General features: G+C 40.6%; 1 protein-coding gene across 1 annotated transcript; it reads right to left on the bottom strand.

The window, feature by feature from the left end:
* Window positions 1-352: 352 nt before the first annotated feature.
* Window positions 353-9,551, bottom strand: LOC103581469 (interactor protein for cytohesin exchange factors 1-like). Its single transcript, XM_008563293.1, has 2 exons — window positions 9,359-9,551; window positions 353-1,692 (listed from the first exon to the last, which is right to left on the bottom strand). The coding sequence occupies exons 1-2, from the start codon at window positions 9,521-9,523 to the stop codon at window positions 1,489-1,491; spliced, it is 369 nt and encodes a 122-aa protein (XP_008561515.1). The 5' UTR covers window positions 9,524-9,551; the 3' UTR covers window positions 353-1,488.
* Window positions 9,552-18,471: the final 8,920 nt, after the last annotated feature.

The raw sequence follows: 18,471 nt of genomic DNA, 5'->3' as shown, positions 1-18,471 counted from the left end.
AGCTGTCTTCAACCACCACCCTCAAATTTCTCCTCATCTTCAGTCTAAAGATTACATTATTTGTGCGCCATTTGTTCTAGTGTTCATGGGCATAAATGGGATAAAGCTTCAAGTGTATTTAATAGAAGGGATAAGCAAAGAGGAAAGTCCTTTTCTCGTTAAGAGAGTGCTTACAATTGATAGAGATGTCTAAGATCTCTGAGGTGGGGGGGAGAAAGAGAGAGATTGAGAGGCACCAGAAAAATTTAAAAAAATATTAATGCATGCCCCCATATTTTTCCCACGAGATTTCCTGAGCATTCCTCATATATCATAGTACAACATAATAACTCCAATGAATCAAAAGTATTCCTTTTTTTTCAAGCAAAACATATATACTTCAAGAATATATACTGAGCAAAACATATAATAGTATATAATCTTTTAAAACACTAGTAATTTGAACTTCTATAAATATATTTAAATAACAAACATCGTAGATAGCTCTTCACGTAGCACACCAAGTGACGCATAAACATACAAAAATAAGACAATCATGTTTTAACTCTTGTTGTTTTCGTTGGTTTTTTGTTTTTGTTTTGTGTAAAGATATTAAAGCAATTCAGACACTAGAATCACCTTGTCAATATCAATCCCAGGAAACCTGGATATATATTCACACTGTGTACAGGCACCACAGCCAAGGACAAAAGCAACACATTCTTTGCTGGATTGACTTCTATCTCCTACAGTGGTTAGGGAAGCTACAAGGGAGCAGAGGTCTCCAACTGTAATGAGATAGTTTTCTCTAGCTGTTATGAGAAAAAGCAACATTAATCAGTTCCCCAGCCCGCAGAAAGTGTGAAAACATCAAGCTGTCCTTGGAGTGAGTGGAACACAGAGCATGCCCCCTCCTTGGGCTCTCCCATGTGCAACTCTGTGAAGTATTTCTCAACAAGTAGAAAAGGCACCACCACCACCCTTCCGTCCAAAGGCAAGGAATTTTTGTTCTGCAATACCACACTTGTCCTGCTCCAGTTGCTGCTATAGAAAACATTCCTCCACTCAGAAAATGATTTGGAGATCTCAGCTACCCAACCAGCTAGAACATGTACATTCTTCTTTTGGAAAACAGAATGTTTCTATGAATAATTATCCCTGGTAAAATTTGACCTTTTGTCCATAGAATGTTGTAATTCTCTTAAGAGCGAGGAACAGAAGATACATTTCTCACATCCCACCTAGAACTAGCATCAGTGTGAGCTCCCAGCAGGAACACAAAAAATGTCTGTTCAACTGAACTCAACCACACCACTCTCATGGTTGCTTTACAGCTGTAATGAGGAGTCTTGCTGTGTCTGGCGACTGTTTCCACCAAAGTTGCACTTTAGAGGGGGAGTTGACGCTCAAGGAACTGGGCTTCAGTTTTCCTTTTAAGGAAAAATGTGAGCTCTTGAAATATCTTGAAGAGTTGCTTGTGGCAAAATATAAGAGAATCCGGGCTTTTTCTCAAATAGAACTTTCAACATAGGCAGAAGAAGATGGTTTCTTGAGTTCCTGGGGGCTGCCCTCAGGGGCAGGCGTGGCCTGCTGCTGCTGATAGATGTCCTGGATCAGCAGGGTGTTCACCACCTTCCACTCTCTGTATTTCCTGGCTGTCAGCTTTGGATCATCCAGCAACTGATTAATCATGGCCAGGTCATGTTCTTTACACTGTCCATGTAGTAGAAAAAAGGTGGGGAGGGAAGATGTCATGAGTATCTTCATTTCAATAAAGCATCTTCATCAACCCTTTTGCAAACATACATACACATTAATTACAAAATTATTAAAATGTTTTGCAAATTAATATTCTAATCCCAACCTCGAGCCTGAGAGAGATGGCAGGACATCCATTTCCATATGCTAGCCACAAAGGAGTTACGTATCCTACCAAAGACTTAGTGGAAGAACTAGACGTATAGCCATGGTCTTCTATGTTGCTCTTCCCTGATAAACCCATTACTCTACACCACAGTAATGATTCTATCTTAGTGTAAGCATCATTCCTACGGAAACTAATAATTGTATCTATAAACATTTCACCAACCATCCAAATGTCACTAAGTAAAATTGGGACATAACACCTTACCTAAGACATAAGGTAACACAAAATATATCTTTTTTATTTTCTTATTTATTAAATTATCTTAATTTATTTATAATAAATCACATGTATTTAATTAATATATATAGAATAAATATACAGGTTATCTTTTTATTCAAAGAAGAGACTAGAAGGGCCGGCCCGTGGCTCACTTGAGAGAGCGTGGTGCTGACAACACCAAGTCAAGGGTTAAGATCCTCTTACGGTCATCTTTTAAAATTAAAAAAAAATGAGAGAGAGAGACTAGAAGAGTATGTATCTCAATAATGCTAATAGAATAAACAAACTATTATTACTGTTTCACCCTCCCTCCTCTGTGACAAACGACACACATTTCTGAAACATCTGCTCAGGTTAGAGTTTTCTATAGTCAAGGAATTGGGGGGAAAACGAGATACATATTCTTCCACGTTAAAAAAAATAATAATAATCATTCAGCTCTGACAATTTTATCTTGAATCTGTGCCTGTTGTCTCCGTCCCTTGACCACAGTCCTAATTTTTGATTTGCGGCCCAATATATCACACATGATCTGCTGCTGCAGCCTCCTAAGTGAGGTCCCTGCCTCCGAGCCCCATTTTAAATCCATCCCCCGCATGGCAATGCAGGGGACTCACGTAATGCCGAGTTCTCTTCCAGTGTCCCCTCGGTCCCCTGGCTTCCTCACTACTTCGGCTCCATTTGTGGACACTCCACGTCCTTTTGACTTTCCAGTCCAATAGTGCTGACGTGCATTTTTCACCCACCCAACGCTGGTTCACACCTCATGATGCTGTGCCACATGGAGCATGCTCCTCACCTGTCCTCACGTGAGGACCTCTAATTCCGAGAGTTAGTATCACACAGAATACTCTCCAACCTTCATTTACCCCATTTTTCTATGACTCATAAATCTATACTGTCTTCAGGCATCACGTTTTCCAGAAAACCTTCCCAGATCTCCCCAATTGGACTGACAAGCTTTTTAATTTTAATGCTTTCACTCCTCCCAGTGCTCAGAGACCTCTTAGAACTTCCATGGTATATTTAGATGCTTAGGGATCTGTGTGCCACCTGTTCTAAAGCTTAAGGAAGGTGACAGTAAACATATTTTCTTTATCCCTGGATTCCCTGCCCTTAACACAATGCCCAGTGCCCAGTAGACACGACGGCGTGTGCACAGCTGCAGCTCCACGACCCTGCTCACGGGTCTCACTCTAAACTCATGACCACGGCCAGTAAGTGGACATTTGCCACTATCCAGTAATCACACTTCCACATCCCTCTCTTCTCCGTCCTCACTTGCACCTGCTGCCCTTGCTGTCTACGTTTTGAGGAAATGGAAACAATCAGAAGAGTACTTCTCCCAAGTTCCTACTGTCCACTACTTGCATCAGCACAAATGTACGCTGCCATCCCTCCTGTTCCTACGCCCTTGCTGTCTACGTTTTGAGGAAATGGAAACAATCAGAAGAGTACTTCTCCCAAGTTCCCACTGTCCACTACTTGCATCAGCACAAATGTACGCTGCCATCCCTCCTGTTCCTACGGATGAAAGGTCTGTGCTCCTAGCAAAGGCCAGTCCCTCCACGTTGGCACGATTGATCCTGTTCTCCTAGTCAAGAAGTTCACCCCAGCAGCTCTGCCCTCTCCTGTGACGCACTGGTTTCCCATCTCCACTCAGTCATCATCGCTGGCATTGTTTCTTCCATCTTAAAAGAAGTCCCCTCCCATCCCCATCCGCGTCCAGCTAGCCCTCCACTTTTCCTTCCCCTTGTCTTTGATGCCCCGTCCCCATTCTTCCATAAACCCACTCCCTCAAAGCTTTGGCCCCCACCATTGCACCAAAATTGCTCTTGTGAAGCCCATCAGTGAACTCTATGTTGCTAAACATAATAATTAATTATCCACCTTCGATGTATTTATCAGAAGCACCTAAAACTGTTGGCTACTCCTCCTTCTTCAACACTTTTATTGTGTGGCTTCAGTGACACATTCTCTTGATTTTTCTTAGCCCACAATGTCCACTTATTCTCAGTCCCCTCTGCTGGTTCCTCTGCTTCAGCTACCCTCTTACACACTGTGGGATCCCAGAGCTCCAGCCTTTATCCTCTTCTCCTGGTAATCCTATCTAATCTCTCCTACTTTCCCCATATGTTGACAATCCCAAATTTCTATCTCCTTACATCTCTCCTGAACACCACCCTTGTTTGTCTAAACTTCCTCCTCAGCAGCTCCATGTGGGCACTTAATAAGCATCTCAAATATAACATGTCCAAAGCTAAGTTCCTCTTACCCTCTACACCCTCACCCACTCCCAGTACACAACATAGCATGCTCCTACCACTGTCTTCTGCAAAGCACCTAATGGCAACTGCATCTTTCCAGTTGCTCAGAGCAAACTCTCACACCAACCCACCAGCAAATCCTGATGGTTCTACCTTGAAAATATGTCAAACTATGACATGCCTCTGTTCAGAACCTTCAAAGACTTCCTGTCTCACTCTGAGTAGAAGCCAAGCTGTCTGCAGTGACAACAAGGTCCTCTATGACATGACCCCCCTGCCCCTCTGGCCCACAGCTGCTCTCCCCGTGCCCCATCCCCCACTACAGTCCAGCCACACTGACCTCTTTGCTCTTCCTTAAACGTGTTGGGTGCATTCCCACCCAAAGGGGTTTGCATTTATGTTCCTTTTGCCTGGAATATTCTGCCGCAGATAACCTCAAAGCTCACTCCCTTCTCTTTTTTTAGGTTTTACACGAATTTCATCTTTCCAAGAAGTCTTCCATGTCTTTCCTAATTAAAAAACAATTCCCCAACACTCCCTTCCCCTCTTCTTTCCTATTCACTATCAAATCTATCATCACATATCATACTATAAAATTTTATAATTAATTATGGTTTTTATTATTCCCTACTGACATGTAAGCTTCATGAGGGCAGGAATTTTTGTCTGATATGCTCACTGCTAGATCCCCAAGTGCCTGAAAGAATGACGGACACATGGTACACATGAATGAGTGAACTAATTACCCATTTGATGTTTAATCTCTTTTGTATCATGGACCTTATTTAGAGCCTGAGAAAATCTCCTCCATAAACAAACTATACAGACATAGATAGAAAGACGATAGAGCCAGACAGACAGACAGATTGACAGACAGGCAGACACAGAAAGATAGGAAGCATTTCTTCCAGGAAGGAGAAAAAAATAGTGCTGTAGGAAAGTAACCAGAGAGGGATAAGCATGTGGACTAAGACCTAGAAGAGAAGAAAGGAAGGTTAGGTGGGAACTAGAAGGATTGTTTGTAGAAAGTCGGGCAGGGCCAAAAGAGTTTTATTTCTTCTTTCTGAGTTCTTAAGATTTATACTTCCAAAAAGAATCTTTAAAAAAAAAAAAGGCTTTCATCCTCTGATATCACCATAGTGCTATTTATATGAAGTTATTTAAGGCATTTTATTTTGTTCTAGAGAAATTCAGACATCTGCTTCAGAGGGAGATCTTAATATTTTATTGAAAAAACTAAGATCTTTGAGGATTAACAAAAATTGGGGAAATTGACTTAAAAATGAATTAACCATTCCTTTCCATCTGAAAAAAGTTTTAAAGAAAGGGTCTCTTCAATTTTGGCCATTAGGCCAACTTCTCATAGGGTTTTTGGCTTTAAACCAAATTTCTTACTATTTGGCTCAAATTTGTGTTAATTCTTTTGTGGATAAAGAAAAAAAAAACTGTAGACAAGAATACAGAGGAAATAAGTTAATGAGACAACAAAACCTTCTGAGCTCCTTGCTAGACCGGGCACCACCATGGTTGGAGCACCTGCCATGGGCCTGCTTCTCCTGGAGGGTGCGGGAGGCTCACGGAAGGCTTGGAATCATCCACCTACTTTTGCATCATCCACCCTGCTTTCTGGCAGACAAGCGAGGTATGGCAGGGGTTGCAAAAAGATCATGAAGCAGAGAATGCTGTACTTTCAATTTTTATTCCAAATATTCAGGAATGGCTGGATGCAAAACCTAAGCATTGGAAACGTGTCCTAACAGAGTAGTTACGGAGAAGGGAGAGTTCATTCCTCTTTTGACAGAAGCCAGAGTAACTCTGAGAGACTTTCAGTTGAACCCGCTAATCATTCCATTAATCATTCATTTTAAAATAAATGTGGGCTTAGCCAAAAGCCAGTGAATGTTGAGCTGCCAGAATTTCTTCGATATCTAGATTTAGTGTAGGACATGATAATTTGTTCAACTTCCTAGAAGAATTTCCCTAGAGAGCATTCATTCCAAAACAATCCCAGTGAAGGGATTTTTCTTTATTTATGGACTGCACCTATCACTAATATAAACATTATTGTTAAAACAATTTCCTTGTTTCAGCATAAAACTGTTGTCTTTTCTTGTCCATGCTCCAGTTTTGAAGGGTTTTTTATTTTTCTAAATAAACATTTTTATTGCAATGTAACATACATGGAGAAAAGTGCACAAATGAAAAAGTTTGCATTCGATGGATCATCACAAAGTGAACACATCCATGTAACCGCCACTGAGGTCAACAGAGGACCCTACCCAGTTACTCAGCACCTCCGTTTGTGCACCACTCCCTGCCCCCAACCATATCATCCCCTCCTCCTCAAAGACAACCACTATCCTGTCTTGAATTTTTAAAATAGCTAAAAAAAAAAAAAAAAGGATTATTATAGCCTTTTGACATGAATAAGCATACATGTACCAAATTATCTTTCTCCATTGAATAGGTTGATATGCCTTGTTTTCATTTTGGTTTTTTAACAAGGCCAATTTCCATGTCATCGCATCCTCCTGCCTCCTGAGGTTAATAGAACCACATGGCATAGGTTATATTTCATGGCCCCGGCGCAACACTTTTGGAGGCCTCAGGGATCTATGGGGACGGCTGCTTTCCAGAGAGCAGTTCTTCAGCGGGGTGTGGTTGGCAGCCCCTGCGATGGCTCCCAACATTCCCAGCATTCATGTCCTTGTGTCATCTCCTTCCTGAATATGGGCTGATCTTGTGACTTGCTTTTACCAAACAGAACACTGCAAAAGCAATGCGATGTCACTACTGTGACTGGGCTATGACCCATCTTGCTCATTCTGACCCATCTTGCTATGCCCGTCTGGCTCACTCTGAGGAAAGCCAGCTTCCACGTTGTGAGCTGCCCTAGGAAGAAGCCACATGGCCAGGAACAGAGGGGAGCCTCCAGCCAATAGCCAGCGAGCAACAGAGACCCTCAGCCCAACAACCTGCAGGGACCTGAATCCTGCCAACCGCCACATGAGCGAGCTTAGAAGCAGATCCCTTCCAGTGGAGGAACGAATGTGACCCCCGCTGACACCTGGATCACAGCTCTGTGAGAGGCCTGGAGGCAGAAGCACCTGACCAAGCCATGCCCAGATTCCTGACCCACAGAAACTCCGAAATAATAAACGCTTATTGTTTGAAGTTACTAAGTTTGGGGGTAATTTGTTACCTAGAAAGAGACAATTAATATACTTGGAGAAAAGAAAAAGCTGCTGAATTCACCCATGACGTGGCTCTAGTGCAGAGAGCAGGAGGTTGCACAGAACCACAGGGGCAGGTAAAACCTCTGATTCTTTCACAAACCTGGGCTCCCAGTGGCCAGGTCAGGCCACGGTCCTGGAAAGGCCTAGAACCCTGAGTTGGCTGCTCCCTGGAGCCCAAAGCCACAATCTTTCTCCCTCTTCAAATGGCCAGAGCTGCCTGTGCTCTCCTTGGCCTGTACATCCTGCGTCTCCCAACATGGACTGCAACACGTCGTCAGCTGCTATACGTTCCTCTTCCTGCGTGCCGTCCCCTCTCTCCTGACACTCACCATTCCTTATGCACGGGCTTGCTGACAGCACCTCCATGATGTTATCCCTGCTGCTCCCAGACAGCCCCCCGCTTCCCTCCTCAGTGCTCCAAAGCACCCTGAGCACACACCTACCACAGTACCTGTCACACTGCATTTTAACTATTGGTTTCCTCTCTGTTTCCACTGCCCAGTGGAGTCACTCCATGGTCCCAGTGCCCTAGAATAGTGCCTGGTGCATAGCAAGATTCGGGAAGTATTTGTTCAGTAAAACATTCACTCACTCATATTAGCTATCGCAGACAAGTTAGACAGTAAAATCCCAACATACGATGGCTTATTACATTGAATGACCAAACATATTTATCAACTCTGTACATACTGCAGAATGAGTATCCAAGGATATCTTTTATCATTAAATATTAGAGAATTTCTCTGCATTCGTATTTCCTTTGTATAATTAAAATACACTCTTCCTTTTCTTTCCCAGCCTCATTTTTGCAGCCGTTTAGAGTGCTTGGGTCTTCTATTTACTAACTGGGACATGTGACTAAGAGCCACTCAGGCATCTCTTTGTAGCCTCGTCCTTTCAGTTGCTGATATTTCTTCCTGGAAATGGACTCAAACTCTTAATGCAAAAGAACATGAACAAAACAGAATTAAATTGCAAGGCTTTTCAGAACCTATAAATCTTCTGCTAATTCAGGGTTATTTTACAAAGTATCCTGGCCTCCTCCTGTTCATGCTATAATCTAAATGTGAAAGCAGAATGCTTTTCTTACGAAGAACCATTTTAGTTATGGGAGGTCCTGAAAATAGCTTCACTATGTCCTGTACACTTTCCCTTATCCCCATTGTGAAAATACCTTCAGGTCTGTTTACCACAAAGCATGCTCTAAATCGGCTCTCACGGTGTTCCTTGGCTGCAGTGCCTACAGCTGACAGTCACTAAGTCTTTGCTGGACCTGGAAGCCAGACATTTTCTTCTGGATGTAGCACAGAAGAATGGCACTCTTGAATGAGTCAGGTGAAAACCCACAATCTTATTCACATTTCTGTTTATCCTCATCAGTTGACAATCTCTGTAGTCAACATTTATTGAGCCAAGTACCATTCTAGGTACCAGGGTTACAAAAACAAATTACGCATGGTCCTTGCTAAGAGCTTAAAATCTGGAATTTTATATTGGAGTGAATGTAAAAACCAAGACCCATTGTGGAAAACCACCTTGGGTGCTACTGTGCAAATGTCCTAGTGCTTTAAAAATGTGAAAGGTCACCTCATCCTATAAACATATTTATTTTAATACCCTTCCCTCCACCAACACAAACACGCTGTGATTAGCACAAATCTCTCTGCAGAACCAGCCGTTCTTCACCCCACATCCATAGAGTTCATCCACAACCTAATTTTTTTTTTTACCTTCAATGTGCTATTCAAGGTTCGGATTTTGTGGAGTTTCTCATTTATGGATGGATTTTTGCACCGCTTAACAAAAGACTTTCTCAACTCCTTTTTGGTTGAAGGTCGTCGGTCCCCAAGAGGAGACAGACTAGCTTGCTCTAATGATTTGTAGAGTTTCTCCATCTCATCATCTTCAGATGTTTTTGTTTCTTCTACTAGGAAAAAAAAAAAAGCGATAGCAATAACCCAGTTAAAACCAATGAGAGAATATTAGAAACCACAGTACTAAAGCATGGCCCTGCCAACACCTTGACCTTGAACTTCTATCCTCCAGAACAAGACAATAAAGTTTGTGTCTAAGCCATTGAGTTTGCGGTGCTTTGTTACTGCAGGGCCGTGGTCCCTTTTTTACTCACTAGGGAAGGAACAGCTCCAGGCCTCTCTCTTAGCTTTTGGTGGTTCTTTGGTTTATGGCAGCGTAACTCCGATATTCTCATGGTGCTTTCTCTATATTCATGTTTCTGTGCCCAAACTTACCCTTTTTATAAGGACATCAATCATATTAGATTAGGGGCCCAACATATATTGCCCTCATCTTAGCTAATTACATCTGCAACACGACCATCTCCCAATAAGATCACATTCTGAAATACTGGGGAGGTTGGGGAATGTTAGGACTATAACATATGGAATTCAGAGGGACACAGTTCAACCCACATCAGTCCACCCTCTGGTCCACCCAAATTTATATCCTGCTCACATGCAAAATACACTCACCCCATCCCAACATCTCCAAAACCTTAACCCATTTCAACATCAACTCTGAGACCAAAATCTCAATGAAATATCATCTAAATCAAGTACTGGTGAGACTCAGGGAATGATTCATCCTGGGAAAAATTACTGTCCATCTTTTAACCTGTGAAATGTGACAAATCATCTGCTTCTAAAATCAATGGTGGGACAGGCAAGTCCTAGCAAACTAATGCACACCCTAAAGTTTGTGAACCAGTGCCTGAGATGACTGTTTAATGTCCCTTCCAGAATTGCCCCTGGAGAGAAGAAACCTGCCTGTGGTCTATGGTTTTGAGCAGAGTGAGCATTCCTCATCCTGCCACACAGACTCTACTCTCCTTCTTAAACACGCCTTGCCAGCCTCAGCCCATGTGATTCCAAGCCAGGGACTCCACCGCAGGATCCAGGGGGACACATGTACTAGACTAAGCCACTGGTAGTCCCATTGTGCTGGCCACAGTTGTTGATTCAGGGAAGAGCCTGTGTATAGGTCAGGCTGACTGGGACCAGGAAGATTCCATTCTGGGACTTTGGTTTTGGGTGTCAGAGAAGCATCTCTCTCTCTCTCTCTCTCTCTCTCTCTCTCTCTCTCTCTCTCTCTCTCTCTCTCTCATGGGCTTTTGTCAATAAGCACATGAGAAGATGCTCCACACATAAGTCATTAAGGACATGCAAACGACAACCACCTACCAGGACAGCTAAAATAAAACAGACAGACAACAGTAAGTGTGGACGAGGATGTTGAGAGATTGGAACCCTCATACATTGCTGATGGGAATAAAAAGTAGAGCTGCTGCTTTAAAAACCAGTTTGACAGCTCCTCAAAATGCTCACCCTAAAGTCACCATATACCCAGCAATTCCACTCCCAGGTACACACCCCCACAGAACTGAAAACATATGTTCACACAAAAACTGTACATGTTCATAGCAGCACTATTCATAACAGACAAAAGGCAGAATGAGCCTAAATGTTCAACTGATGAATAGATAAACAAAATGTGATACATGCATAAAATGGAATATTATTCAGTAACTAAAAGAAATTAAGTACTGAATCGCCCACGGTGCTGCAACATGGAGGAACCTTGAAAACATTACGCTGAGTAAAAGAGCCAGTCACAAAAGACCACACACTGTATGATTCTATTTATATGAAATGTGCAGAGTAAGCAAATCCACAGAGATGGAAAGTAGGATAGTGGTTTCCTGGTGCTGCGAGGGAAGGAGCAGGAAGGGCAAGGACAGGGTATGTGCAGGACTTTCTTCTTGTGGTGCTGAAAGTGTTCCCAAATTAGACCGTGGTGACAGTCGTGCAACGCTGTGGATATGCTAAAAAAACACTGAACTGTACATTTTCATGTGTGGATTTTACGGTATGTAAAACATATCTCAAAAAAGCTGTGTAAAAAAGTAGGTTTTTAGGAGATTGTCATGATAGCTGATGATACTTACACAGCAGAAATACTAAGCTTGGCCACAGTCCTGGGGTTAAGCTGGAGACATTATAAAATCTTAAACATTAAATGGAAAGACACCTGACCCTTAGGGAAGACATTAGGATTGAGAACTCAGTTTTCAGACACATAAGAACACAGTAATTTTACATGTCCTTTTTTTTTCCCCCTGCTGGCCAGGTGGAACTCTACTTTGAATAAAACCCAAATATATAGTTTTCAATACCACAGTATTTTTAAAGTAAGTAATACATAGTTAATAAACTTCAAGAGGCAGCAAACAAGTATATAACAGAGATAAATAGAATGGTTTATTTAAATGCCTCTGTAGCCCATACCTGCCTGCTGTCAAAAAATTTATATAAATATGTATATGCCTCTGTAGGCACCAAGTAGCTCAGTCATGCTACTAAAGATTATGATTAAAAAATATAATTTTCAACTAATACATTTAGATTGTAATTATGTTAGTGTAAAAATTATTATATTAAGACCATGTATCTGATTCAATAGACTAAATTAGTAAAGATAAAAATAACTTTTGAATCCTGGAATAACATGGCACACAGTATATTTCCTAAACAAAAAATAAATAGGATTCATGTTGTAAGCAATTTTATTATTATTTAATATATTTATATGAAAATATATAACCTTTATGTCAAAAATATCAGAAGCTATTTTCCTTTCCCCACCCCCACCCCCATTCCTTTTCCCAACTTAAACTTTGGGACATTAGCTATGAGAATGTTGGGTGCATGCGTGTGTGTGTGTGTGTGTGTGTGTGTGTGTGTAACTTGATCCTCCAAGAAATAACTGAACTTTAAAATTAACACAGGTAAAGTGAGCCTGTTGGGATTACTGAAAGTTAATACAGAATTTGCCTAAAATTCATATATAATGTTCAAAAAGCAAACCCTTTCTATTTGAACTTATCCAGAAATGAGCAAGTATGTTCAGATAAGATTAAAGTGTAGAGGAAACAGGAAAAAATGAAAGGCAAATTACCACTTAGGTTCTTGCCTTTCAGCCATGGTCTCCCTGCAGAGGATCTGAGACTGAAAGACTCTATGTCTGACCTCTAATAACCTGATTCCAGAATCACCCCAAAGAAAAAGACAATAAAATAATAAATGATGATGTTGGGAGTCAAGAAAATGCCCTTATGGGCTTTTTTGTGCATCATAATCTGAAAGATGTGCGACATATTACTGAATACCCAGGAGACATAACTGTGATCCAAGCAAGTCCATGACTTAGTCAGGGACATGTTATTATTTTTACTGCTGCTAATGGCTGGTACTTAGGTCTTCACAGAGTCATGAAATGAACGTCCAATGACAATGGAAGCAGGTAATAAATAGGATCATAGGACCAAAAAGTTTCCAAAGGGCACAAGCGCACCAAGAAACACAACCCGCTGGCCGGCCCGGTGGTGCACTGCTACAGTGCGCCGCTTGGGAGCGTGGCGGCGCTCCCGCCGAGGGTTCGGATCCCACATACAGACTGGTTCCCGCTCACTGGCTGAGCGAGGTGCAGGTGCGACACTGAGGGTTGCGATCCATTGCTGGACATGAAAAAAGACAAAAAGGAAAAAAAAAAAAAAATGAAACACAACCCGCACCTGACCCCAAAGCAGAGGTGTGAGTCCTTCCCAGTTGCTATACTAAGACTAGTGCTGGCTTGTTCACCCTTTCTGGCTACCCTTGTACCTGGAAGAGGCTTTTCAGTAATGTAATATTTTTTCAAAATCTCCCTTTCACTTGTTATGTAAACATTTCTCTAAATTATCATTTAATATTAGAAAGCACTAGATTTTTTTCATATCTTACCAGATCATAAAAAACAAGAAAACAAGATTGGCAGAAAAGATCACTTGTCTCTCTCCCATTGGAAATTGAAGCCAAGTTAATTATTTCCACCTCCCTTATCTTCTGAAGCAAAATAAATGAATTTTGTTTGAAAGTCAAGTGTTTCCAATGCAATTTTTATCCTTCCTCTCAAGTGTATATTTTAATCTTCCTACATAAAATAGCAGGGCATTGATTTCCATAGCCACATTAGGTACTTTATCTCATCTCAACTCACAAGTGCATTGTCAGGGAAGATGAAAAGTATTTTTTATTTTGTGGATGAGAAAAATGAAGATTCTTCAAAAACAGTAAGTGATTTTTTCATAAAGAATATCAGTGATGGAGTCAGGAATAAAAAAGTTCAACTCCACATTCTGCAGGCCCAGGACAATCACCTAGGGATCTTGTTAAAATGTAGATTCTGCTTCCATCCATCTGGGAGGGCGCTGAGATTCTATTATTTTAGCAAGCTCCTAGGTGATACCAGACTTGCTGGCCCATGAGCCATACCTTGAGTAACATGCCCAGACTCTGTCACCAAGTGTTCATGCAACACTAGCTGCAACTCACTGGAAGAGAAAGAGACTGGAGTTACAACCTGCAAGTTGGGACTTGTCCATAAAGCAGAACTTATTTTTCTCTGTGTCATGTCTTAATTTAAAAAACAAAAAAAGAAAATCTGGCTTTACTCAAAGGAGTATGTCAGGAATCTCTGCATGAAAGCATCAGAACCTCATACGTTAAGTTGGTAGGAATTTGAGGTCATGCTGGTGGCCCTTTATGACTGCTAGACTAGCTCACAATGTCTCAAGACATCAGACTAATAAACTTTCTCCAAACTCAGGTCAGTTTTCTAAGTAGTCAGACTCAAGAAAGAAATGTTTTTTTTTTTTCCTTTTTTTCCCACAAGATCCTTATTGGTGACATTAGCAATTGAGACAAAACAATATCTTTAACTAATGGTGAGAAGTTCACTCCTTTCCAAGATTACGCCAAGTGAACGTGAGCTCCCTTTGTCTGCCCACTCCCCCAGCCTATTGTCTGCTTCTGACAGGAGCCGCATGCTCCAGCAGGCCCAGAATTTGACTGTCGAGAACACTATATTCAGATTATCTCCTTAAATGCTGTATTTTCAACTTAGCCTCCCCCACTATCTTATTTTTGGTCTTTCCTTATGCTTTCTAGAATGCAGCTATTTATTTTCTATTTAGAACATAAATGCTGGCTTCAGAAGACAGGAGGGAAATTCATAAGCCATATTTCATATCAGGGTTTGAAAGGAAACCATTTTGAGATTAGAAAAGTCTAAACAATGTTCCAAGAAAGATAATTTTAGTTCCGAAACTTGAAACACTTGGATAGTTGAGGTAGAAAACAGTGTTTCCTGTTTCATGTGCAATGGTCTAAGCATTAGAGAAAAAAAACACCATGGAAGAAAGAAGAAATAACTGTACAGACGTGTCACAAAGAGAAGAAATAACTGTATAGATATGTGAACTTCAGGACTTTGCAGATATTATTTAGTACAGCACCTGATGCCAGCAGATCAAAAGAATTTCACAGGCTCTCTTTAAGTAGTGATTTTAAAAACTCTACAACATAACAAATGACTTGAAATCAGGACAGACATATTTATTTAACTAAGAAAAAAAATCTAGATAACTCATCTTAACAGTAAGGACTCTATGGACCTATGCTAATAACATTAGCATAGTATAATTTTGAGGGAAAAATCTCCTGTTTCGACTGCTGCTAAAGAAGACAGCTACCACGCATTGAGTTTTTCTATGTGACAGGTACTGTGTTAACTCTTATACCAACATTATCTCATTATCTTTTAACAGACCTATGAGGAAATTATTGTTAACCCTGCTATAAAGGAGAGACTATCAAGACATAGAAAGATTTAAAAATTTGATCAAAGTTACAAAGAGACAAACCTAGGTTTTAAACCAAAAGCTCATTTCCTTAAACACTATGCTGTACTGTAAATATACTTGATGTGGTTTCTTTGAATAAGGCTCAATGAAGACTATTTATTTCAAATCAGGCAATATGTGGGCATTGAGATGGTAACTGACTGGCTTGCATCCCTGCTCCACAACTCTGTCTTCAGATGGGAATACCCCCACTCAGAGACCCTGCTACTAGGTGCCCAGGTTTTGTACCTCAAACTTTGTTCCCACAAGGCCAGGGCACCAGACCCCAGGACAGGAAATTCATAAGCTGGCCAGCAACCTAGGACACTCAGGCCAGACAATCATATTCTCAGAGTGGGGATTTGAACTGGACACTTGGCAATAGTGAACAAGTTTGAATCAGGAGCAGAAGTCAATCAGATTCTCAGCCTGGGGATTGAACTGGACACTTGGGGATAATAAACCAGTTTGAATCAGGAGCAGAAGAGTCATATATACAGCATGTGTACATGACTGCAGCCATGTATGCAACAAAGGATGAGTGCTTAAAAAATGAGAAAGCTTCTGTCCAGCAAAGGAAACAATCAACAGAGTGAAACGACAACCTACAGAGTGGGAGAAAATTTTTGCTAACTATGCGTCTGACAAGGGATTAATATCCATAATATACAAGGAACTCAAGCAATTACAAAGTAAAAAAAAAATCAATTTAAAAATGAGCAAAGGAGCTGAATAGACATTTTTCAAAGGAAGACATACAAATGGCTAACAGGTACATGAAAAAATGCTCAACATCACTAGTCATCAGGGAAATGCAAATTAAAACTACATTGAGATAGCACCTCACCCTAGTTAGACTGGCTAGTATCAAAAAGACAGTGAATAGCAAATGCTGGCAAGGGTGTGGAGAGAAGAGAACCCTCCTGCACTGTTGGTGGGACTGTATATTAGTACAACCACTATGGAAAACAGTATGGAGGCTTCTCAAACAACTACAGATAGATCTTCCATATGATCCAGCAATCCCACTTCTGGGTATATACTCAGAGGAATGGAAATCATCACATCGAAGGGATACCTGCACTCCCGTGTTCATCGCAGCCCTGTTTACAATAGCCAAGACATGGAACCAGCCTAAACGTCAATTGATGGACGATTGGATAAGGAAACAGTAGTATATATACACCATGGAATACTACTCTGCCATAAAAATAATGAAATTCTCACATTTGCAACAACATGGATGAGGCTGGAGAAACTTATGTTGAGTGAAATAAGCAAAGTATGGAGGGATAAATACTGCATGTGCTCACTCACATGTGGGAGCTAAGAGAGAAAAAAGGAAGGAAAGAAAGACCACAGTGGTGCATTGAACTTGCAGAGGTAGAGAGAACGTACCTTGGGCTACAAAGTGGACTGGGGAGAATAGGGGGAGGCAAAAGGAGATTGTGGATAATTGGGTGGGGGACATGGATACAAATGCAATTTGTGGTAATGGACATGCTGCCAGTGTGAATCTGGTGCTCACATATTGGGCACAAGGGGCGACAATCAGCTTTATATCTCATAAATATCCATAGGCAATAAAAAAAATTAAATTAAAAAATAAGATAAAAGCATCCTACCTACCTGAAAAAAAAAAAAGAAAATGAGAAAGCAAAACTGGGAAAGAAGTGAATAAAAAGGACAGAGGTAAAAGAAATTCTATGAGAGAGAAATCAAAGAGATTAAGAGAAAGACAGGGTACCCAAGTTCTTTTTGTGCTGTTGTGAGTCTTAGAGAAAAGTAGTCTCACCTTGACTTCCCTCATTTTTCTGTATTTGATTTCCTTCTTTGCCAGAGTCATGAACCTATTTTCTCTTGTGTGTTTGATGTTTCTGTTTATGAAGCCAACTCTGTATTCTTTTACTGTCTTATTGCTTTTATCAATAAAAACAAACCTCGTCTATTGGGTGATATTTAATATTGTTCTTTTGTTATTATTATATCTTGTGGCAGTGAATTTCTGAAATAATCTCAGACTGAATTCATTGCTCAACCATCTGATATGTAGCTTTACATTCTTAAAACAAATATTCCGTTTGTTTTTAAATTTTATTCTTCCAAATATGTGAGCATCCAGGATTAGGTGAAATATTTAAAGAAGACAAAATTTTTACATCTGCCCACGTCCTAAGAAAACAAAAAACATTGGCATGCACACAAATAAGACATTTGGTCGAGTTTTTTTTTTTTTTCTCTTAAAAATATATTTATAGGGCAGATATTGAATGGGAAAGAAATGGGAAAAAGCTGGAAAATCATCTAAACTCAGGAATACAAACTCAGTGTATTGAAGATAAATAAGTCAACTGTGATCCTATAACCAACTGCATCCATCAACTTGCAGATCTTTGATGGGGACAGGGGAGCACAGAAGATAGAAATGGAAGATTCAGAAGGAGGAAAGGGATGGGAATTGGAGGCTCTTCAGGCCAACAGGAAAGAAGAAGTCACCCTATCTCAATTTCACTAGGCAGCAAATGAAAATTTGGAGCAGACAGATGTCCTTACCTTTTTTTTTTTTTTTTTTTTTTTTTTTTTTTTGNTTTTGACCATTACGACATCCAAAGCAAAAATATCAGATGTGGATAGTTATGCAGATAAGTCATGGTTCCAGCCTCTGTGCTAAGCCTTGGGACTCTGGAGAAACACATTCATTTTGCAGGGCACATCCTAAAGGAAGGAAAAATGCAAGTAAATAGTCACTCCATTCATTCAGACATCCAATTTGTGTTCTTTGAGCATACTATAAGTCAAGCTTTTGTCAGACTAGGCAGTGGAGATACAATGTATAGAATAGACTTAAACCTCACATTAAAAAGGTAAAGGCATAACCACTCATGTAAATAGATTATTTGAATTGTGCTAAGTGGTATGAAGGAGAAGTGTAAGATGCTGGTAAGTGTATAACAAGGGAATAGGTTCCCAACTGGTGTGGCAAAAAAAAAGTCTCCTTGTAGCCGTGATAGAAGGGCTATGACCTGAAGTATGTGTAGGAACAGGTGAAAACAGGAGCACTAATCCTCAGAGGACTTGCCAGAGTCACTGTGTCAATAGAGGCACAGA

This window comes from Galeopterus variegatus, unplaced genomic scaffold, assembly GCF_000696425.1.
Source record: "Galeopterus variegatus unplaced genomic scaffold, G_variegatus-3.0.2 Scaffold13110, whole genome shotgun sequence".
Classification (NCBI taxonomy): domain Eukaryota; kingdom Metazoa; phylum Chordata; class Mammalia; order Dermoptera; family Cynocephalidae; genus Galeopterus; species Galeopterus variegatus.
This window is presented reverse-complemented; position numbering and strand designations above follow the sequence as displayed.

Coding starts and splice junctions, on each gene's coding strand:
- LOC103581469 (XM_008563293.1), bottom strand. CDS start 9,523: ATGGAGAAACTCTACAAATCATTAGAGCAAGCTAGTCTGTCTCCTCTT. Junction 1,693..9,358: donor CCTTGAATAGCACATTGAAG/GTAAAAAAAAAA, acceptor CTACATGGACAG/TGTAAAGAACATGACCTGGC.